The 24,324-nt window shown below is 45.1% G+C and overlaps 1 protein-coding gene across 1 annotated transcript; it reads left to right on the forward strand.

Annotated features, from left to right (window-relative positions):
- Positions 1–430: 430 nt before the first annotated feature.
- Positions 431–17,813, forward strand: LOC144724428 (gamma-interferon-inducible lysosomal thiol reductase-like). The gene is made up of 7 exons (XM_078603543.1): positions 431–673; positions 4,242–4,403; positions 6,203–6,277; positions 7,928–8,023; positions 9,078–9,230; positions 13,264–13,332; positions 17,182–17,813. Exons 1-7 carry the CDS (start codon positions 566–568, stop codon positions 17,209–17,211), a joined length of 693 nt encoding a protein of 230 aa, XP_078459669.1. The 5' UTR covers positions 431–565; the 3' UTR covers positions 17,212–17,813.
- Positions 17,814–24,324: the final 6,511 nt, after the last annotated feature.

Consider the following 24,324-nt stretch of genomic DNA (forward strand, 5'->3'; position numbering starts at 1 on the left):
GCTTAAATCAGCGCACTCAGAGAAAAACAATAATCATAATATTGGTGTTCATTTGAGTAAGGGGTGGGGGGGGGGCTTCAACATCTGACTTTGACGAACACTTGATTTGACAATTATTTTTACAACTTTTCCTTGAAGATATTTTTTATTCACATTTTCGACGCGTGGTATAACTTTACAAATGTCAAAGCGTTTTGTTTTTTCTTCCGTCAGACAGTTCATGCCCAACGCTTTTGTTGGCTGGCATCAAGCACTGAAGCTCATTACCAAGACTGGCTTGCCCTTTGTGCCCTGGCATTCCGTTGGACGCATTACGTAACGCAAAAAGCATTGACAATGCGATGTGAATCATTCGCCACGATCTTTCCCCCTCTGCTACGTCATTTGGCCCACCTGTATATAAACCGGCAGCGGCGGCAGCAGCAACTCAGTGGCTGAAAATCCGTGGTTGAAGAAGCACCGATCTTTTGTTGTTGTTGTTGTAAAACTAGCAAAAGTAAAGTTGGCAGCTGAATATAAAACTTTCGCATTTTTTTTAGACCAGCGACAAAGTTTGAAGCTCAGGATGATTTCATGGGGAGTGCTTGTCGGTCTAGTGGTGGGACTTCTGCTGGCAAACAATGCGCATGGTTATCCGAAAGCAAAACCCTGTGACGCCTCTCCTTATCGCAAGGTATCTCTTTTGCTTTGTGTTGTCTCATGATTGTATGTATATATAAAATACCGTGCTCCACGTGCCCGATCACATGGGTGTTCATTGTCGGATGTGTAATCCGTAACAACAACAACAACAGCAAATCCCTTGTCGCTCAAGATACTGTGAAGGCATCAAACGCCATCTCCACATGCTACTCTCTCCCCTCTCTGTCCTCTTTTCGCATTGCCCTCAGCTCCTCTTTTCTCTACTCCGCCTTTTCCCTTCTCTCTCCCGCTACCCCCACCAGCACCACCTCACGCCGTTGATGCCTCCACCGCCGCAACCGCCACCTCGCTCTCCTCCACCCTGGTCACCGCCTGACCCCCATCCCTTATCCCTTGCCACTTCGTACTGTAGTCAGCAAGCATCAATAGAATAGAAGTGACAGAGCCGATGTACAATGTGATAGGCGTGTGTGTGTGTGGGCAGCCACATGTGACCGGGCTGAGACGACCAACTCGCTACACCTGAGATTCCGGTTTTCTCAACTACGTGGGGGTTTCCTACTCAGAGAATGGTTCCCATGTGGCTTTTGGTTGGGTTACGGATGCATGGTGATCTGTTATTCGCGAATGCGATCGCGAATTACCCTTGCCACACTTGCATGCATTCACCCCACTCCTGACACAAGTTGTCATGGCTCCGGACTCGAACTTTCGAGGTTTCTTTTATTTCACGCAACGTAGCTTAGGGCCCCGTCGTCACGAGATCATGCCGACGTAGAGATCGTATGACCGAGCAGACCGCGCTGACTTTAAGACAGCGACGACGTGAAGACAGCGACGATGGCCCAAGTCCCTCTCCGCAGTCCCCGAACATCCCATCTTGCCCTGCTTTTATCCTCGTGGATTCTCCGGGGGAATTTTTCCAGCTGTCTCTTTTGGACACTCTGGGGAATTTCCCAACCAAGACCCTCCAGACTGGCTGGCACCCTTGGGTTTGCATCCAGCCTCGCTGACACCCTGGCTCCACCTCGAGACTTACTGACAGTCTTTACACAAGTACTGACACACTCTGTTTAACATTTGTTTCACTTTGGTTTTCTGTGTGAAACTCGTGCAGTGTAAGCTCGTAGGATGTAACGAAATTACAGCTTCCGAATGAGAGACCAGCAAGGGAATGCTTGACTTTTTGGCATACAAGCCATGTTAAACTGAACTGCTGTACCATATTCATAGTAAATATAAGTGAATATTGGCTAATGACTCAGTAAAAAACTATTCAGTGTGCGACTGTGGTCATCCAGAACAGACCGCACAACGTATAAAGACGCAATCCCCGATCCACAAATACAAAGGAGACATCACAGCGATGACGATACACTCCGCGACTCCTCACGCGGTTATCTGACTTGACCTGAATGTGAGATTGTAGTTGTAGCTCTGCAGCAACATCAGCCATGCGAAATAAGAAGTTGACAGACTCAGTACTGAGCCTGCTGCTCGTGCAATGCTGTGTATTTAAAGCGTAATCTGGTCAGAGTTTTGTCACCTTGTTGAATGAAGGGAGAAACAAAACACACGGCATCAAAAATGCCACGATTTTTGTAGCCAAACGTGTGTGGGTGTCTCTTGTGATGTCTCTAAACGTTTAGGGAGTCGTTCTAGATAACCACAACACTTGCGCCCATGTCTCTTCTTAAGCCGATGGGTCTTGGAGCAAGTCACCGATGACCCAGGCTGAGACCTTCACACACAAATACCCTGGTTTAATCGGGGGCAGCTGAAAGCCTGGATTAATCAGGGGTGATGGATCACGGTAACTGAATTGTCATAATACCCCCTGGGGTACGCGGACCCCTCCTAGGTATTGCAGTAACTTTGAGTACGGTACACCGCTACATTGAGGGGGATAGGTGGCTCGGGTGACGGATGCTCATGTTTGTGGTATCAGAGTGGGGGTCCCGCGGTGGCGAGATGTCCACGACCTCGCCTGGTATGCAGGAAGTCGTGGGTTCAATCCCGACCCTGACGCCAGTTGTGTATTTGGAATTTGCGTTTCTCTCGCCCCATGGTAGCGTTGATTTTTCTCCGCGTCCTCCATTGTTTCCCTCCACATTTAGAATAAACCCGCGTTTAGTATTTGGCTGCTACAGATTTACACTTGATAAGCCACTTCGTTGAACTATAATTTTGTGGCCAGGTCGCTTTTGAGAAATAGCTACGTAGCTCAGTGGGCCTTACCCGGTAAAAAAAAATAAGTTATCGATGCAGCACCTGAAAAGTCTTGAATACAATCTCCAGGCTCCCAACACAAAATAGGCTCTGAGCCACTCTGTCTCAGCCTGGTCACTGATACTCATTAATTGGTCAGAAAAACTAATGATTACAAATGTTCATAATGTTCATCATGTCATGGTTTAATCAACGTCTTTAACTTAACGATGTTGCTTGGTCGGCCTTAAATTCCCAACCGTGGTAGCGCCTGTCTCTAATCCAGTGACGAGGAAGCAAGGTTGGTGGATCACGCAGAGATGGGGCCGTGAGTCTCCTGATGATGTTGCGTGCGTTATCTAAATAGAAAGGTGGCTATATGAGGCAGTAGAGCAAGTAGGCTTCTGACCTGCTATTTCTGTTGGTTGTCTCTGGGAATTCCAGATGCTGACCACATGTAAAACCATACTAAACAAAGTCTGACAAAACATTCGACACAGCGGTTCCTTTGTATTCGAATCTTTACTCAGCAATGCTTTGCCGGGTCAATGTATTCCTCTATTATTAGTAGTATATACACTATTAAGCAGGTGTGAGTTACATTAAACGGTCTCTTTTTTTAGAATTTACCTTGTATAGGCGCCGCTACTTATGAGCGGTTATGAGTTTGGTTCTGAAATCCACACGCCCGCCTCTGTCCACCCAGCAAAATCGGTGGGTTATCCACCGTCAATGGGCAGGTCCTGTGTTATGGGGTAAACTGCGGGTTAAGCCCACCTCTTCCAACGGTGTGGAAGAAAGAGGAGACTGAACACCCCAGAGAACTCCCTGGTGTGCGGGCCCATCTGCCGGCAGCGGCGTGAGCAAGCAATTCGACGGCTGCGCTTTTACCTTTACTGTATTTACGAGTGCATTCATGTTGATGCCGATGAGGCTGATGCTGATGACGATGTAGTTAATGAGGACATGGTGGTTGATGGTGGCGGTCATGGCGACCTGGGACAGAACATACGTGGGTGTGTCACTGCTCGTGTTGGTGATGCTATTGATGCTAATGACGACGACGACGGTGATCGTGTTGGATTGCCGCTCGGGGCCAATAACGGTGGCGAATATTTGAGCCGGTCCTGGGCGGGGCGGCCTTCTCCTAGGTCGACGCAGCCTTAAATGAGTACAGCACCTGGTGTGCTTTGTAAACATCAGCATTGCAGTGTGGGGGGGTGGGGGACAAAGTCGGCCGGGCTTGGTGACTACTGCCCACACCACCTCCTCGCGCGCCATAGGTGCTCGCTAAAAACAGCACCTGCCCCCAACAGTCTGTTCAAGGCCATACCCGGGGGGGGGGCGGGGAGGAATCTCTCTCTTTGTTGGTGGCTGTTGCCCTGCGACAGGATGGCCGTGCATGCGGCGGTGCGGAGGCGGTGAGACTTGAGCTGTACGCGGAGTCCCTGTGTCCCGGGTGTCGCGCGTTCACCACGGGGCAGCTCTACGGCACGTGGCTCCTCCTGGGGGACATCATGAACGTCACCCTGGTGCCGTACGGCAATGCCCAGGTATGAGAGAAACACGCGCGCGCGCGCACACCGCACAGACACGCACGTTAGGGGCCGTCCATAAATGACGTCACGCACCTAGGGGGGGGGTCAGACATTTGTGACGATGTGTGACGAGGGGGGGGGGGGTGAGAAATGTGACGTCACATCAAAATGCGCAATTTTAAATAAATATAGACAACACGTTCTACTTAATTAAATATACTTTTTAATAAACGTTTTCTCCTACAACATCAGAGTGCAGCGCCACATTAAATACGGACTACAATGACAATAGTTTAAAGCGATTTGAAACATGTTTTATTTTCAAAATGGAAATGTTTTTTTTTTGGGGGGGGGGGGGCAAAGCTTCGTGACGTCATATTTGAGGGGGGGGGTCAGACTTTTTGTGACGCTGTATGACGAGGGGGGGCGGTTAAAAATCGTCCAAAATCGCGTGACGTCATTTATGGACGGCCCCATATCTCCGTTACAATCATGATTTTGTAGGTAGTGATACAAACGGCAAGTATCGGTTCGTGGCAGTATCGGTTCAGGTTTTGCTTCGTCATTGATACGGTAAATGACTGAAAAAAAACTCAACACATTCGTCAATAACACCGTGGCTTCAAAAGTACAATTTTAAAGTATATAATAGGTGACGTTTTGGGCAATGGCCCGCATTCAGAACATGTAACAATATTTTTCAATGTGCTATGAAGAAGAGCCATTTCCTGAGCCTATGATGTATATTTTCTATTGATGGTGGCGAGATTTTTACTCCCTCGCCTGATATGGAGGAGGTCGTGGGTTCGATCCAGACCCCGACGCCTGCTGTATATTTGGAGTTTGCGTGTCTCTTTCCCCGTAATCGCGTCGATTATTCTCCGGGTCCTCCGATTTTTTCCCCTTCACATTTAGAATCAACGTACATTTAGAGTAGTTAGCTCCTAAACATTTCTACATGACAAGCCACTTCGTTGAGCTCTTATTTGTGGCCATGTCGCTTCTGAAAAAGAGCTACATAGCTCAGTTAGCCTTACCTGGTAAAATACAAAAAATTGTTTACAGTTGTATAGTTGAGTTATTTTGTTATTCATGCTTGCACACCACTGCCAATGGAACAGCAACAGCATCGCCAACATAATGCATGGCCGTAGGTGTTCCCAGTTGTGCTGTATTGTTCTCTGAGATTCATGCAAATATCTTGGTCTGATTGCACCCATGTGCACAAGTGCCCACTAAAAACGTGCCTATGATATGGTGCAGACACTCACCGATAAATATATAGAGACACATTTGTGCGTATGCTTGTGTGTGTGCGCACATACCTCTGGCCAGGCAGTACTGTGGCAAAGCGCTCGACTCACAATCATAAGTAAGTGTGTTCAGGTCCCACCGTCCCTTTGGGAAATCAATCGTGGTTGTCCGACGGATAAACCATTCCTTGCCATATGAAATGAGGAATCCGCAGCACTTGCTCACCAAATTATACGCAAAGTCCCCGCTGCTAATTTTTTATCAGGGAGACACGTTTAGTTGATTTATAATCATGACTTCTGCCTTGTGGGAAGCTAATAGTGAGTTCCCTTGATAAACTCCTGCTATAGGAATGTGGAATTCCCACCACTGGCACAGGTCCATGACTGGAGATGAGCATCGCCCATTGTTTATTTGGGTTTGCCGACACTTGACTTTTAATGTGTTAACATGCGAGAGGGATCCCAGTAACGCCTGCATTTAAAGGGGGGACTTGGGGTAACGACGAACTCCGTCATAGGGTTCAGTAGCTCATGCAAATTTGTCTTCACTGTTTGCAGGAGAAACACGACGGGGATCAGTGGGTGTTCACGTGTCAGCACGGCCCCCAAGAATGCATTGGGAATCTGCTGCAGGTGAGTGCGTGCATGAATACACACCCGATTCGTTAATTCATTGTTTTATTTGCGCGTTGAGTCATTTCTTAATTTATTAGTTCCCGCTATCCAGAGAGGTTACATTTGAAATCTCCAACCCGCACACCTTCATTCATTGGAGGTATTTCTTATTATATCTCGTACAACCGCATCGTCATCACCACGACATTAAACAGCAACAATATTATATTCCCTTCTACATGTGAAAGCAAAACGAATTTCATTAAATCAGCAGCCGAATGCCCGGCAAAGGTATCCCGGTGTGGTGAGCAATCGTACAAACGGCCCCTTCTTCCCAAGGCCAAAGAAATCTGAATGTCCGCCCGTCGCTGCGAATAACGCGGCTGAACACCGAGGGCATCTCTGGCGCTAAATGAGATTGAATCGCCAAGGTCCCAGGGTTTAAAAGAGACTCCGACGTCCTGGCGCTGAAAGAAACCCATCATCCGGATCAATAACGGCCTCGCTCGAACAGAAACGGGTCAGACCCTCGCGTCTGGAAGTCCCCGTCCTCACACCGTACACGAAGACCGACCTGCAGGACTCGGTACGAGGTCGTGCCCGACAACTCACCCCGCTACATAGCCGTAAAGGCCCGTGCGTAGAATGACCGTGCCCACCGCTACCGCCGCCAAACCGATCCGCGTTGGCGACACCAACAGCCACCACACCCCGTGGGGCTACAACGCCAACGATTGAGCAGACTTCATGTGCAGCGGCAGAAGACCGGCAAACCGGCTCTTATGACGCAAAAGACCGCGGAATTTCAAGTCGTGCAAATTGTGTGCGTGGGCTGCATCGCTGGAACACGGACGGGTTAACAATAATAATGTATTCCTTGTATGGTTATCACAAGAAACTCGGGGAAATATTTGATGTTGGTTTTGTACCCTCAAAACAATGGCGTCACCCCAAAGTTGGCCGTGTTCCAAAAAAGCACGCAAGGTGGTTTCACAAAATTAGTCTGAGCCACACAGTACTACTAAGGGTTGGTTTTCAGAGAAGTCACGCGGAAATGAAAGAGGATGAATTAAAAAAAATCAGTAGGCACCTGCCATGGCGTGAGGACTCGCAAAGTTCCAAGTTTGTAGAAATGCTGACTTTGAGCCAAAATAAGTGTGGCTACACTACACGCTTAATCACTTATTTGAACGATTTGGATTGTAAACTTTGCACTTTGATTGCACATGGTGCACGCACATAAATCAAGTGGTAAATCAATGAAGAATGTCAATCTATACTTGGAATACAAACGTGGGGGTGATAATATCTGTCTCATAGCACTGAGCCGGCACGTTTAGTGATCCTGGGTTCATATTTGGGCAGTCATTGAATCAGGTTCTTAAATTGTGTCGTTTTATAGTCTCTGTCAAATTACCAACTACAGTGCAGCGAAAAAAAACTCATCTAAATTCGGTTTCTCACTTAATGTGACGCGTCTCATCCAGGGTATACAAAAGTTGTATTATATAACTTTTATGCATGCAAATTACATTTCCATAGCATGAAAAGAGAAACACACTTTAGTGTTTAATGGGGGGGGGGGGCTCGATTTATTTTTGCAAAAGCAGTTGTGCATCCCAATATTCTGAGATCCTGTTATTATATAACGTGTGGTGCACTGTGCAGGCTTGCCTGATCCACTACTTGCCGAACAATGCCGATCATGTGCCCATCATCTACTGCATGGAGGCAGCAGAAGACCCCGTCTCAGCTGCATCCCAGGTGAGGCACTAGAAAGCCTGATGCACTCCACTCTCAGCCGAGCCATGGTGGTGACCGCTTGTAATGGAGACACAAGGAAATATGAAACCCTATTGGTAGAATCCAAATAATAGCTTTTTAACCTCACTGATGATACAGCCCCGTCGCTCTCCATTGCCTCACTGTATCTCACAGTTGCTGTTACCTCCCTTTGCCTTTTGTACCAGTCGTAATTTGGTGATTGCCCTTTGTACCCATCTGTCAACCTGCTGATGCTACTTAATCTTTCGCTCACCAGTCAACTTGCGTCTCCTTGCAGATGACTTGCTGCACAGAAGTTTTAACTCTGGACCCCATTGCTCTCTTCCGTCTTCCCACTTGATTGAAACGGTGTTTTAAGTGTTACTGCCAATTTATTACAACATTTATATCTGATGTTAATATCATGTTCACATTTGGTCTCCACCACTTGTCATCAACTTTCAAATACTGTATACGGTATACACATAAATTTCGATTTAAAGCTTTTGTGACTGCAGGGATTTATCTTCTTGGTTCTTTCGGTAAAGTCACGTAGAATGGAAATAATAAAATAATAAAAAGAAAACATAATAAAATAATTATCACGACGTTTCGGCCACAACACAAGCAGCCGTCCTCAGGTGAAGAACAGGTCTGTCGAGAAGACAGAGTCTGAATGAAACACTCCAGGCTTGGAGCGTCTATTTAAGCTGGGCTCTCTTCTCCCTCCAACCCAGCTTAAATAGACGCTCCAAGCCTGGAGTGTTTCATTCAGACTCTGTCTTCTCGACAGACCTGTTCTTCGCCTGAGGACGGCTGCTTGCGTTTTGGCCGAAACGTCGTGAGAATTATTTAATTATGTTTTATTTTTATTATTTTATTATTTCCATTCTACGTGACTTTGCCGAAAGAACCAAGAAGAGGTATACACATAATTGTACTTTTCGGCGTGATATGTCGGGCTCGTGTCTTGTTGCATAAAAAAAAACATCTGTAGATCCATTACTTTCTTTTACATTTGTAAAAGCCATCTCCGTGTGTGTCTCTCTCTTAGTGTGCGGCCTTGTTGGCCCCAACGCTGAACTGGCAACAGGTTGAGACGTGTGCTAATGGCACTCTGGGCAACCAGCTGATGCACAGCAACGCCCAGCTCACAGACGCCCTCAACCCTCCTCATAAATACGTCCCCTGGATCGTCTTCAATGGGGTGAGTGCTTATTGCATACTTGCCATCATCGTCATTATAATTGCCATCAACACCATAATCATCAGGTTCCTTTGAACTTAGATCCAAATCACATTAAATTAGTACCGTCGTGAGACAAAGAAATTCACGGTTGGGTTTCACATGGCGAGAAGTGCAACATCACAACATGCCAGTGGATAGCGTTCCGGTAGGCGATGTGAATAACTACTTATGATGTCATAATTGGTTTTTTACCCTTTTATCTGGCAAAAAAACTGACACCTGTTTTACAAGGAGTCATGTTTGCATTGACCACAATACCTGCAGTCGGAATGCAAACAAAAAACATAACTCTGATAATGTATACACTGTCCTTGAAGTTGATTGGTCCACACCCGAGACAGCTTTCCTTAGAACCTAGTCTCACATGGTGTTGGACCAGATGACACAAAAAGGTTATAAGGAAAGCTGTCTCGGGTGTGGACCAATCAACTTCAAGGACAGTGCATACATTATCAGAGTTGTGTTTTTTGTTTGCATTCTGACTGCAGGTATTGTGGTTAATGCAAACATGACTCCTTGTAAAAGAAAGGTGTCAATTTTGTTGCTAGATAAAAGGGTAAAAAAACAATTATCATATTTTGCTACTGGCAAATGAGGTTCCAATGGTACTTATGATGTCACTTTAAGAGGCCTCTCGACCCACGGGCCAGTGGACGCCTACAGGGTAACCTCCTAAGAATAGCGTCCACTGCATGACAGTCCAACTGTAATTTGTAGTTTTCAGACCATGAATGAGAAACGATCATAACGGCTCGCAACTTTGTACCCGTGGCACACCACGGGTAGGGGGAGTGGAGTCAAGGATACAATGAATGGGAAAAAGAAAATTGAATGGGACAGACAAGAGAGGAGAAGAGTTGCAATGTGAAATAAGAGGAAAGGGAAGGAACATGAATGGAGAAACGGGAGAAAAGGGTCAGGAAAGGTGAGGAGGAGTGGGGGGAGAGGCTGCCTCAGGGCCTCAACGTTGCTGCACAGAGGAGCGGCATCGGTTTTCAGAGGGGGCGGTGGGGAGAGCGGATGGATTTGCAGTGGGGGTGGCCACACAGTAGGCAAGTGAATTACAGGAAGCTTGAGCTGATTTATATAAATGTTTATGAAATAGTTGAAATTCTATGTTTTGCTCTGTAGTCACTAATAACCGGGAGAGAGACCATCAACTCGTGACACTTGAGAATGAATACGCAGGTTTAATCACAGGTGGCTTAACCGATATTTCAACTCAGGAACTCATCCATACTGACTCAGTGCTCGAACATGGGCGATTATGAGCCATTCAACCATCGGGCCAACTCCACCATCATCATTACTAGTTGCCACACATGGCCGCAGTTGGAGGTTTGTGCAGCTGCAAGTGGCACGTAATGGCAATGAAGCATGCTAGAAACTAATTAACAGAAACGTATTTCCTCAAATATTGTCAAGAAACATCGTTCGGGAAAAGTTTTTAAGCTGCAAAGTCACGTGATCGATGACTCAGAGTCTCTTCTGATTGACAAAAGGGAAATGTCTCTTGATCATCTTTCTGAAAATAAAAGGCAGAACCACTCGGGGCAACATGTTTCCCTGTTTCTTGAATCATGTTGTTTTGAAACTTTTTTCTTTCTAGTAGCTGGGCTTTAAGGATATCAGAAACAATCGTAGACATAAGCAAGTGGGTTCATGACGAAGGCAGGGCCGTTAGCAGGAGTTCTTTCTGCCAGGCATGCATTGACATCCGTTTACAAAGACGGTCACTGCATCACGTGCTTTTGGATGCGCTTCTGCGGCCGTCTGGAATGTTCTTCCTTCCGATATTAAGAAGCCACTGGACCTTATGTGCTTTAAAATCTAAGATTGAAAACTCAGTTGTTTAAAATAGCTTTTTGTGCTTAGTTTGTTGTCCATCCCCCGCACCTCCGATTAGCACAGTTGGCTACGTACGGTGTGAAAGAAGTTCAACATACAACATTTCATCAAACCAGGAGTTCTGATTCAGTGAACGATCAGCAATCGTGTATTACTGTACACAGTAATATCCCTCTTCTTTCGTGTAGGAAAGGCTCTGTTAATGGGCCGTTTTGTACAGCTTCTGTAAAAATGGGTTACTTGCTAAGATTGCATTTCATAAAACTGGGGCTGTTTTATCACTTCGCCAGTTAGAGTTGACCGAGTGAGTCAGGGGTCTCATAATCGCCGTATTAGAGCACGGAGCCTGCAATGTTGAGATCCTGAGCTTGAAGCTTAGCAGTCACTCATGGATAAATTAGGTTCCATACTCTTTTTTTTTGTAAAGTCACGTAGGTGAAAAAATAATACAATAAAATAAGAAATTTAATAAAAATATGTTTCCCCTTCTTTTTTATTATTTATTATTTGTATTATTTTTTCGCCTACGTGACTTTACCGAAAGAACCAAAGAGTATGGATCCTTGCAGTCACGAAAACTTCAAATCTAGAATAAATTAGGTTCTCAAGTGTTGAATGCTTTTTATGGTCTTAACCCAGACATGAAGGAATACACAAACTATTTTAAATATAAACAGATCTTTTCATTGAACTTGATTTTGCTAAACTCTGAGTGAACTCTATTGCATTATAATCACAAGAAAATAGTCAAAAGGGATCCTTGATGAAATTAGCAAAGCGGTGTGCTCAGTTCTGTTGATAACTCTAAGCTGGTGGTGGAAATTCCACATTCTCGTGGTGGGGGACAGTCTATCCATGACAATTTAACACTATAGTGACAGCATTAACGTCACTACACATTTAACAGACACAAGTAATTCTACGACAGTATCTAACTTTGGGTTACTTCCGTGGCAAAGGTGGAAGGTGCATACTTATTGGGTTGACTGGAAAAGTGGAACTGCAGATTTTAAAATACGTACTCAAGACTGTTCCTTAAACTCAATGTTAAAGTGTCTTCCTGCATCACTGAGCTTTCAGGTGAAACGCTCATTTCCGTTGGCAGTCCCGAACCAGTTTCTTAATCTCTCCATCGAACGACAGTTGATCTTGACTAGAGCTGGAATAAACAGGACGTGCATTCTATCATGTAGGCTCATCATCATCAAACTCCATGGGCAGAAAACCCGCAGGTGTCCACTGCAATTTGTGTCACTTGTTTCCACGTCCCTCTATCCTGTGCCAACACGCTGAGGCGATGCCACATCTCTCTGGCACCAATCTCTGATGTCGTCCAGCCATTTTCTACAGGGCCTTCTACGTTTTCTACTTCCCTCCATTATTCCCATCATTACAGTTTTTATTTTCCTGTTGTTATCCATCCTACATGTGCGTGGCCCAAACTAGCTCGTTTTCCTACTTACTGCCACTTGCATCAAGTCCTCTGTTACGTTCAACCTTTCTCTTACTCCTACGTGTGTCACTGTTTGTGCCCAACTAAGATGCAGTATCCTCCTAAAGCGGTACATTTCAAATGCCAGTATTTTGTCCCTGTCACAGGATTTTAAAGTGTCCAAGTTTCGCAGGCATACAAAGATGTGCTGAAACCGCATATTTTTAAGATTCTCAGCTTGGTTTTGTAGCTAATTCGCTTGTTCCTGTGTATGTTGTTAAATCCTGTTGTGACTCATCTTGCCTTTGCGATCCTAGCGCTTATGTATTTCGTAAAGTCATTGTCCCAGGTCAATATGCTTCCCAAGTAGACACATTTTTGTACATTCTCTATCTTTTGGTTTCCTATCATAATTTCATTCTGAATGTTGGCTTCCAAACACCATGGTGTTAGTCTTTTCCACATTGATCCTCAGTCCTGCATTTTTTGCTGAATTATTCAATGTATGAACACTTTCTTGCAACACTGGACATTTTTCCTCTAGCAAATCTCAATCGTCTGTTAATCTTAATTTATGTATATGTTCACCATGTATCGATATTCCTGTACCATTGTCTTGGATGCAATCAATCACCATTTCCAAAGGTGTTCAGTGATATTGGATCTCCTTGTCTTGTCCCTATGATCGTTGTGAACCATTCTCCTATGTAGGCTCACACGGAGGATATCCAGAACAAGGCAATGGAGGCACTCCTTCCGATGGTTTGCAGTGCATACAAGGTAAGAACACTCGACATTCCAGAAAGCAAACGCTACAATACAGGTGTAGGTCCCTTTTATTGATTCGCTGCGTAGACTTGTATTGGAGAGGGCCCCAAATAACTGTCAGGTGCCCCTTTATTTTTCCCGGCCCTCACTTCCCCAACTTCTCCATCGATCGTTGACCCCTTTGAAAATCCCGGGCCCGCCTCTGCTTCAAAAAGATGACCAATCAGATGGCTGTTCCAGCCATTCGATTTGATTGGCTGCTCCACTCGGCCAATCAGAGCGAGCCACGCCCTGCTTACCAAGCCACAACACCAGCTGTGGCTCGTTATGCCGCGAATGATTGCGTGAAGTTCTTCATTAATTAGGGCTCGCTTCTCAGCATCCCTACACGCGTGTCAAACAAGACAGTATCTCGAGCACTGGGGGTGGGAAGCACTCGCATCCAATGATTGCCCTGAGCCAAACATGGAAAAAATTAACCCGTAAAAACAAAGTTTTTCACTATAAATCCTTTATATGCGTGGCGGCTAGAGTCCTCTCGTCCTCTGGCTTGAGATGTCTGCCACCATTAAGCAATTGGTAAATAAATATTTTAAAAAAATTCCCTAAACAGTGTAAAATTTTGGAAAAAAATTTTCACGACAATTAATTGTCACGCACAACGAGTCTGTGTGCAAAATGTCAGCTCGATTGGATCACGGGAAGTGGGTTAAAAAACGACCGAAAGATTTGCACGGTCGTAAGCAAGCAAGCACGCAAGCACGCAAGCAAGCAAGTTAACTTAATATAAAGGATTTAATACGTATAACCCGTAAAAACAACGTTTTTCACTATAAATCCTTTATATGCGTGGCAGCGAACTTAATATAAAGGATTAAAAAATATATTCGCCTGTGGAGGACGCGGGGATCGATCCCACGACCTTTGGCATGGGAAGCGAGGGCGCTACCAACTGCGCTACTCCGCCACGGCCTGTGGAGTGGTTACGCTCTGGGTTCTTACACTCTGACGTTCAGCCAAAGCTATGAATGCGTTCTATTTGAATATATGTAAAATAATTTTTTTTTGCCTAAAAAGTGTAAAATTTTGGGAATTTTATTTCACGAACAATAATTGTCTGGCACAATGAGTCTGTGTGGAAAATGTCAGCTCGATTGGATCACGGGAAGTGGGTTAAAAAACGACCGAAAGATTTGCACGGTCCTAAGCAAGCAAGCAAGCACGCAAGCAAGCAAGCAAGCACGCAAACTTAATATAAAGGATTTAAAAATACACGTGCCCATGGCCGTGATCACTATCTCGATAACCACAGTTGTACATTTGATTTGCCACCTCGGGGATATTAGGTTGAGTCGATTCCAGACTGGAATTGTAACATGAGCCCTTCGGTTATGAGTCGATGGCTGTGCCACCTGCCATTATAGCTGGGGTATGTGACTACAAATGGCGAAATTCACTCTGTATTGTCAAATATCAGAAGCTAAGCAGGCATTATCCTGCATAGCGCTTGGATGGGTAATCACAATGGCACGCAGAGGTTGACATAGGGTCTACTTAGCCACGTTGTGGGCAGGAGACGGCAGGGCCTTGAAGTCCATCGTCGGTACTGTACTTCTATCTTCCCATATCTATGATCCTCACCTTCAGCCCACACTGACCAGCAGGTAAAGTATGTACCATAACACCCCAACAACGCGCATGGCGTAGGGAGGTCTTCATCCAACAGATGATTACAAAACGGCTGTACATGTATATGTACACATTACTACTCAAATGTACAGCCCAGCAATTGTGTAGTTTAGCCCCATCAAAGGTTATGAACAGAATAAAGACCTGTGATGTCAATTTCTGGTTAGTCTAAAATGTCACATGTGCCTGGTGAATTGGATTACACGTATCTGCCTGCTGATAGCTCAAACCCAGTGAGAAACGTGCAAAGTTAAACAACTCAGCAATGCACACCAGATTTGAGTTGCCTGAGTTTGGCTGTTTAAGTCCAGGGCGTTTTCACTGAACCATAAGTTTCCAAATAGCCTCAGTTTGGCCAAAATAGCTCACGTTAATCCATGACTCTTAAGTGAGGCTGGGTTATCTGATTATTTACCTTATTCATTACGCGACCATTTATTAGTTCAATTGTGCGACTAATCAAATAAGATTTTTTTTTTAATAGTTAGAAAAAATTATCACGTCTGTTAATAATCATAATTATTTTATTTTATAAAGCGCCCTTAAGCAATCGTTGTCAGTGCGCTATGCATGAAAATGCAGAAATAGTTAACAACCAAGTAAAGAAGAAGTGAATAATTAACCACTAAAACGTAGTCGATTAGAATTTAAATATAGTCGGTTACAGGACAACGCCTCTTTTCCATAACCCTGTGACTCCTATTTATCCGCGGCAGCTGTAGGGTCCACAACAACTCCTATTATCCGCGGTCCTATTTCTTCCTATTACTCCTAACATGTGGATAACAATGCTGTAAAAGGTAAGAACATAACTTCGTTTAAAATTTTATATCAGGCAAAAAATATATATATTTTGATGACCATGAGGCTCAAGCATTAGAGCTGGGACAATTATTTTATTACAAGATAACTTATCTTATCTGCGATATGGGGGAACAATATCACGGATCCTATTATCTGTGGGGTTATCCGTGACTTTACACACCTTATATAAATACAATAACATTTCAAAGAGGTCTCTTAAACCCTGAGTCTTCGGTAACAACATTTTTTATTCCTTTGAAAAGTAACCCTTTTAACAACGCATGTTCATATATACATACACAGGTGTGGTTTTTAGGTACATGCTGGAGGAAGCAGTTCAAACCGAATGAAACACTGTACACAGCAGGCTGCCACGTTGTACGTTTGTGCAGTCGTAGCTTTTGTAGTCTGGTTCTCTTTGAGTGCTGCTCTAACAAAGAAAAATCAAATGCCCTTAACGGATAAATGATGTCAAAACAAGTTCGCTGTGCCTCCACTGACGCACGTGACAAGCTCCGGCAGTGGCGGCTGGAAGGTCGCGCGTTTAAGGAAGGACAAACACAGGGAGGCTGGGGTGGTTTAGTCAGGTCACGATGACCACGTCCGAGCACTTGGGCACACCATTGAGGCACCTGAACATGCATGCAGACAGCCACCTGTGCTTACGCCCGTTTCACAACAAGTTGCAATGAGTTAATGGTCACCAATAGCGCCACGAAAATGTCGTGCAGACCCAGACATGAGTACAAGTATCTACACAATTGGAACATCATTTGCCAGTAAAAAATTATGATAATTGTTTTTTTTTACCCTTTTATCTGGCAACAAAACAAACAAAAAAGGTGTCAGTTTTGTTGCCAGATAAAAGGGTAAAAAAAAAACAATTATCAGGAGTACAAATCTCTTTATACCACGACACCACATTGTGGCTTGTATTATCTTACAAGTTAAAAGTGGCGCCATGCCCACGATAGCATTGGTAGTCGCGCATTTCACTTCGCAGTGCTAAGGAGGCAGCAGATGCATTCTGACATTACAGGAACCAACATCTCCATAGAACAACCGAATTGGTTTGGCATGGAGTTAGAACATCATTACTTTATCTTACTAATATGGCAGATGTTATGAGTACCTGCTGCTTGCTCATCTGAGTAAAGATACACTTGGTATTTTCATGTTTCACTTTTACTCACAAGGATATTTTGTTTGTCTCTAGAAAATTCACGTTTCCAATGTACTCCGTCCAGCACTCACGACTCCTGTTTGTTTCACCAATGTGGCTGGGAACTGTTTGATTTTGGAGAGGGCTCTCGAAAATAAACGATGTCAACAATGCACCAACTACACGACTTTGTCTGTCCCTCGCAGGGCGAACTGCCAGTAGCCTGCCGAAAATAAGGACCTACTTCTCAACACAAGCCTTGGACATTCACCCACCATGGACCATTTATAACCCAAATTTACTCTTCACTCAAAATGCACATGAAACACTTGAACGCGATAAAACAAAATTTGACTTTTAAATTAATTTTGTGGGGGATAGTTGAGTGGGGGTGGGGTGGACAGTGGGTTAAGGACAGTAAGTGAATATAAATAAATCATGTACAGATACCTAAATGCACTTTTGGTATTGTGTCATATTGAGAATGTTTTATTGTGTTATTTCTGCTATGATTGCTTAGAATTAATGTTATGTTTAAAGTTACAGTAAACTGGGCTTTAGACCAGTTGCTACTTACAGCCAGTCACGTTATATGTTGGTAAAGCTTTAATTGTTGTCATTGTTTGGAAATGTATACACGGAATTACATGGAACTTTTTTTGCAAAGTAGGTATAATTGGTCTTACGACATCTGTTGTAAGAATTGGCCGTGTGCTTTGCTCGTCTAATTGATTTAAACATGTTTGTACACAACTATAGTTACATGGGTGTCCTCTCTTCAAAAAAGGCACCTGAATAATTATGCACCTTTTAAATAAAGATGACCGGAGTTGAATGACTTGAGACTATGTGTGTATATTTTGGTTCATGATTCATTTTACAAGTGAATGCAGTGACATGCATGGCAAGAATGTGCCACTGAATCTCATGACTACGTTTTAGGAGTATCTTCCTTGGAATTAAACATTTAATGATGATTCTGCGTTGGCAATGGTTCACAAACACAATTAGCAAAACACTCACACACTGCTTGAATAGAAAATGTAATCTTTGTGCTGATGCAATATGGCCTTTTTGGTCATTGTGCAGCAAACATCTATGTGTCAAGACTCCTTGAGAAGGGTCCTGCTTTGTAATGTTCAGCGAATTCATTTTTGAGTGAAGGGGGAAATCAGGAAACGTGGGAGGAAATCAGTACCTGGAATAAATCAACACTCGAGGTGGCAAGGTCCCATGGAGGCTCCATCTCTGCATGGTCCACCTACCCAACCTTGAGGTTACTACTAAATTACAGGATTGTGTGCGGAGCCACATTGGAAAATTGTGCTATACTGCGCTCCCTTTCACAAGTTCCCTTAATACAGTAAATGTATTGTTGGGGCCTCCTTTGCCAGTACCAAAATAAGTTTTGTTGCCAGAAAAAAGGGGAAAACCCTATTATCAAATATATTGTTCCTTGTACAGCAATATACGGTGCATTTTTAGTGCTCTGAAAAGAGGTACTGTCGTGATTTGAAGCTTTCGTGACTGCAGGAATCCATACTTTGTTTTTTTCGTTAAAGTCACGTAGGTATAAAAAAAAATCACGACGTTTTGGGCGAAACACAAGCGTCCATCATCAGGTGAGAAAACATGGTCTGCTGCTGAGGCAAACTATTTTAAAATAGCTTTTAAAACAGTTTGTCGTGTATTATCTAAAGATAAATCGTGCACGATACAAAGCAACACTCTCATTCTTAGTCATTTGCCCACGGGTTTCCTGTTTACGATGACCCAGAGACATTTCTGTGAATTTCCATAATGCTCAGAATATTACACTGATTCAATGCAGGTTCCTATTTTCATGAGATGTTGACATTGACCTTCAGGCCCTGTGAAATAAGTACGCTTATTTTCTCTTTGGTTCTTTCGGTAAAGTCAGGTAGAAAGAAAAAATAAAATATATATCACGACGTTTGCAACACAAGCAACCGTCATCAGGTGAGAAATGTATGTAAATGCAAGCTCGGAAAGAGACACATACAGAGAGAGAGACACAGAGACAAACAACACAGAGAGACACAGAGAGAGACACACAGAGGAGAGACACATCGAGAGACACAGAAACAACGCCGATGTGTGTCTCTCTTCTAGACTTAAAGTTTTCGTGACTGCAAGGGTCCATACTCTTTGGTTTTTTCGGTAAAGTCACGTAGGTAAAAAATCAAATAAAAGTGTGTGTCTCTCTCTCTTTGTGTATGTGTCTCCGTGTCTGTGTTCGTCTCTCTCTCTCTCTCTGTTATGAATTACCAGAGTAGGAAGCAGTCACGAAAGCTTCATATGAAGATTACGCTTATTCTGTTTGACCTACCCTCCCATGCAACGCCTTATTTCAGATATTTATATTTTTACAAAACAATAGATTTATTGAAAGATGTTCGCTTTCATCATGATCATCTTCGTATTGAAGGAGCAGTGTGACACTGTGGTTAGTTAGTGCACTGTGATAATGAAGCTCACAATATAATGCTTCACTATAGCTCACCCCTTGAGTGGCCGGTGATATTTATTTCAAACTAGCAGCACGTGCGCCCTACAGATGTGACCTTCCATCCCTCCCTCCTCTAGTCAGCCTTTAAAACTTTTATTTTCGTCATCACGCAGATGTACACGGTGACACAACCACCGTGCACTTTCCCGCACGCTCGTAATCCAGCCAGGCAGCCAGATATCCAGCCAGCAAAACTAGACTTTCTTATATGGTATTGCTCAAGCTTGCATTTATTGCCGGAGCTTATGTGCATGTGTAATGAGTCCACCCGACGAAGATTAAGAAGACACACTCTTCATTATTTTCCGCGCGAGCTCATGCCACACGCATCCTCTCCACTAGGCCTCGGCAAAGTAAGGTAAAAGGTAAAAAGCAACGAGCCTACCTTTACCCTACCTTTTACTTTACCACAATACAATCACTCTACCCTACCTTTTACCCTTTAGCAGGTAAGGTAAAAGGTAAAAAGCAACGACCCTACCTTTACCCTACCTTTTACCCTTCCCCCATACAAATTACCCGATTACAGGGTAATTACTGGAGTACTACTACATATGAAAAAGGTTAATAACGGTAAATGCCAGGTAGAGCACTTTATCTATATATATAAAATCGCAAATCTGTCTGTCTGTCCGTCTGTCTGTCTGTGTGTGTGTCTGTCTGTCTGTCTGTGTGTCTGTTTGTCTGTGTGTCGCCGGACCATACGCAGTTTCATTGGACGGCGGTTGCCCCTGGCAACGGGTAGCGACGCATTCGCTGTGGGGTGGACGCCATTTTTAATTCCCGTTAAAAATATGCGCACGCATTAACACGCGACTCTGAGGTAAATTCATCAAAGTTTCACGTCTTCACTCCCCCCCCCCCACCACAATGTGTGCAATTACTATTATAGGGTCGGTAGATAATAAAATTATAGCGATTAGACAGTATTATTGTAGCGCGGGGGGGGGGGGGGGGGTAACGGCCCCTGTACCCAGCCTCAGCCGGGTGGGCAATTTAGGCGAGGCCGGAGGCTCTGCACGGTACTAGGCCTCGACAGCCCACCACACTATAGGCCGTACATATTACTGCACAGCGGCCCAGGAGATCGTGGCTGGGGGGGGGGGGGGGGCAGGGGTAGCAGCCCATCTGTGTATATATGTAAGGTTATTAAGAAATATATTTTTCACCCGGGCAACGCCGGATACTTATGCTAGTTCATATATAATACTCTCGATGATTCCAACTTTACACGCTTGTTGTTGTCGTTGTTGTCGTCGTCGCTGTCGTATCCTCAAATCTTGCAACTAAATTTTAACCCACTTCCTAATGTGGTATCGACTGCAAACTTGGTATACTTATGTCATACTGATGACAATATATTCTATCATAAAAAATATATTTTTTTAACATAATTTTTTATATGTTATGTTTCGGCTTGGGTCTAATTGTCCACACTAAACTGACGTTGACTGTAATTGGCCACGGTCCCTTATGTTATGGCAAGCTTCGAGGCCCCTTCCTGAAGTCGTGGAGTTCTGCCATTACTCGTACATTTCATAAAAGCGTGTTTTTAATCAAGTTTGTTTTAATATTACTTATTAAATGGAGGCCACGGACTGCGCCACGGAGTTTTTAGCGGTAAACAAGGTACCGTATTTACCGGGTAATACTGCGCGCTACATTTACCCTACCGGGTAATTCTTCCGAGCTACCTTTACCCTGTGCCCTTTACCTTACCCCTTGGCATGTCGACTCCTTTACCCTTTACTTTTACCCGGTAAAAAGGGTAAATTACCTTACCTTGCCGAGGCCTACTTTCCACTCCGAACCCGTCCAGCAAGCTCCCCAATCGCCCCGCCTCATCCGGTGATGTCCCCTCCCTCTCCATGGGCGTTACCTCTCGCCCCGCCTTCTCTTTCCTTTCCCTCGTGACATCGTCTTAACTGTAACCACCTCCATGTGGCGATGGCTCTTTCCTAGCTCTCTCCGAGCTTACATTTACAAGCATCTCTAAACCTTTGTAAACAGCTCTTTGATTGGTGTAGACCGACTGCCGGTGTCGGAGCCCTCTCCTACATTAACATTAGCTGCCCCGCCCATCTCTAAACCTTTATAAACAGCCTGCCTCAGCAGCTTTCCCCCTCTTTTTTCACTTGATAACGATTGCTTGTGTTGCAATCGAAACGTCGTAATATTGTTATTTTTATTATTGTTTCTATCTACGTGGCTTGACCGAAAGACCCAAAGAATATTAATTCCTGCAGTCACCCTGGGATCCCGTGAGTATTTCTACCCCCGGATCACATAAGGATTAGCAACTACATCACCCCCCCTCCGCCCCACCCTGAAAAAAAAGTCATCCTCGACTCAACACAACCCCTGGGAAATCCACGGGATTCAGGGTAATCCCGACAGGGGAGTAGGGAGAGATGAAAGGGGAAAAAAGTTTGTTGGTCAATAAACAAGCAATTTTGAACTCAACCGGAGTCCTGTCACTTTGTGTGTAGGTGTGGGGTGCATGTGTAAAGAATATAGTTTAAGATGGCAATAAACGATTCACCATAAGACAAGACGGTACACACAAGGTTCAACCGGACCTTCTAACCATAACAAGCGAACAACCGACGACAGCGAAGGAACGACAATGCCATTTTCATCCACGGTTCCATGGTCTTGCATACACCATGGGAGCATCGCCCGGGCCCATTCCCAGGTAACCGGGCCATGTAGCCACGGCTCGGTCAGTTGCTGGTCACGGGCGGTCCTGGGGAAGTCAACCTTCTTGAGGTTCGTTCGTCACGGCAAAAGGCTTCCCTGACCTCGGCAGTGATGATGAAGGTGAGTGAAGGGGTGAAGGGGTAGGTGTTTATGATAACCCAGTTTTTGGTGAGTGTCGTAGGTGCTCTTCTGAGTCTAGTGGCGTATCTGTGGTAGGCTTCGACCAGTCAGGCTTTAGATAGGCGGCATATACATACCATCGCCGACATCCCAATTGGACACATGCACATTGAGGCCTAAGAATCTCTACCACCTTTACAGGACCCTGCCACGGACAGTGCAGTTTGGGTGACGCTCCTAAGAAGACCTGTGGGCAGTGTAGTCACTTCCTTTTTCCTTGCCCGTTCATTCGCGGAATGGGCGGAAGCCACTGCAGCTTGTCCCACTTCCCTCGCCGTCTCCCACTGCTGCATGACCCGTCGTACCATTATAGGCCATTTTGCAGCCCTAACTGGGAGGTCAAAAAGCTGGTGCTCGATGGGAGGGTCCGGCTCCCTACCATACATTAAATAGAATGGAGAGTATGCTGTCGACACATAGGGGGCCAACCGGTATGCCGCCAGGACCCCGCCTATGTGTTAGTTCATCTGAGTGTCATTGACCACCTGGCACAGCATGGATGTGATGGTGCGATTTAGTCATTCTACCAATTTTTCGGTTTGTGGGTGATATGGGGAAGTGCATTACTGTCTTAGTGCCTAGAATGTCGCACATTTCCTGTATCAGTTTTGAGGACTTTTTTTACCCTGGTCTGCTATAAGTTTTTCAGGGGCCCCTTTATCCATAAAAATCTATGCAACGAAAGCTTCTGGTATAGACTGAGCAGTTTGTTCCGCTAGGGGCACGCCACCGGTCATCGCGTGAAATAATCAACCCCTAGTAGCAGATATGTGTAACATTTGCCAGTGTGAGGTAGGGGTTCCAATATATTAAAGGCCACCAACTCATTAACCCACGAAACCTCGATTGATTGTAGGGGCATTTCGATTGGGTGTGCTGGCGGCTTCTGCCGCAAACATTTACACATGAGGCCGTTCATGCGCCATCATGCTCGGCCAAAAATAATGAGTTTTAAAAGTGGAGAGTGTTTTCAGCTCCCCCAAATGCAGAAGGCAGCGGCCATGCACCTTCGCAACTAACTTTTTGCGAATGGAGGTCGGCACGACGACACAGTAGGACTGTGTGTTGATCTCCCAATGGATCAACAGCCCTTCATAATCTACGAATGTCGAAGCTGTTGGAGGCTGGTCTTGTTCTGGGCTAGATTTAGCAATGGCGCGAATGGGTTCCAGTGTCTCATCCTCTCATTGCAATCGCTGCCACTCCTCTTGACTCAGTCCCAAATCCCAATCGGCCAGGGGAGCCTCCGGCTTGCCTTCCCATATGTGCACAGGTGCTGTGAGGCACTCCGTGTCAAGTGAGAGTGGTTTACACCTGGGTGACCCCTGAGCACATGTGTAGTGCTTGAGATACGCGTCACGCGCTGGGGTCGGTGTACGCGCACGCGGCGTACAGTGAGAGCAAATGAGGACATAGGACGCTGATTGGCTGGTCGTTATTGTCCCAAATGAGGTGGCATGATGTCTGAGGATGGTAGCAGGTGGCAGGGAGTAATTAAGGGTGCAGGGCGCTGATTGGCCGAAAGGGGTTGTTGTCGGAGAAAGGCGCCACAGTGTCTGGAAAAACATACCACGTGGCAGCGGGGGCTGGGGGCGAGTGGCGTCGTGGGGAATGCCCCTGATTAATTGGGAATTAATTGGTTCGGGGATAAAGTCAGGGGTTTTTGGAGGAGATGGGAGTTTGCGCCGGGGAGGAGACAGAGGATGGAGAGTCGGAGCAGCAGAGTGAGTACCAGGATAGGGTAGCAGTGGAGAAGTGTAGGGTAGCAGTGGAGAAGTGTAGAGTAACAGTGAGACGACGAAGCCAGTAGGAAGCGAATGGAGTGTGGGAAGAGAAGCTGATGTAGTTACGACGGAGTGGGACGGCGGAGTTGATAAAGAGCAGCCTAACAGTGGCGGAGAGAGCGGAGAGGAGAGTCGACGGAGGAGTGATGGGGAGC

This window comes from Lampetra planeri, chromosome 20 (genome assembly GCF_965212315.1).
Source record: "Lampetra planeri chromosome 20, kcLamPlan1.2.h2, whole genome shotgun sequence".
Lineage (NCBI taxonomy): Eukaryota > Metazoa > Chordata > Hyperoartia > Petromyzontiformes > Petromyzontidae > Lampetra > Lampetra planeri.

Excerpts from the sequence above, each read along its gene's own strand:
- LOC144724428 (XM_078603543.1), top strand. The coding sequence starts at position 566 with ATGATTTCATGGGGAGTGCTTGTCGGTCTAGTGGTGGGACTTCTGCTG. Across the intron at positions 4,404-6,202 it reads TGCCGTACGGCAATGCCCAG|GAGAAACACGACGGGGATCA; the intron begins GTATGAGAGAAA and ends CACTGTTTGCAG. Across the intron at positions 8,024-9,077 it reads CCGTCTCAGCTGCATCCCAG|TGTGCGGCCTTGTTGGCCCC; the intron begins GTGAGGCACTAG and ends TCTCTCTCTTAG.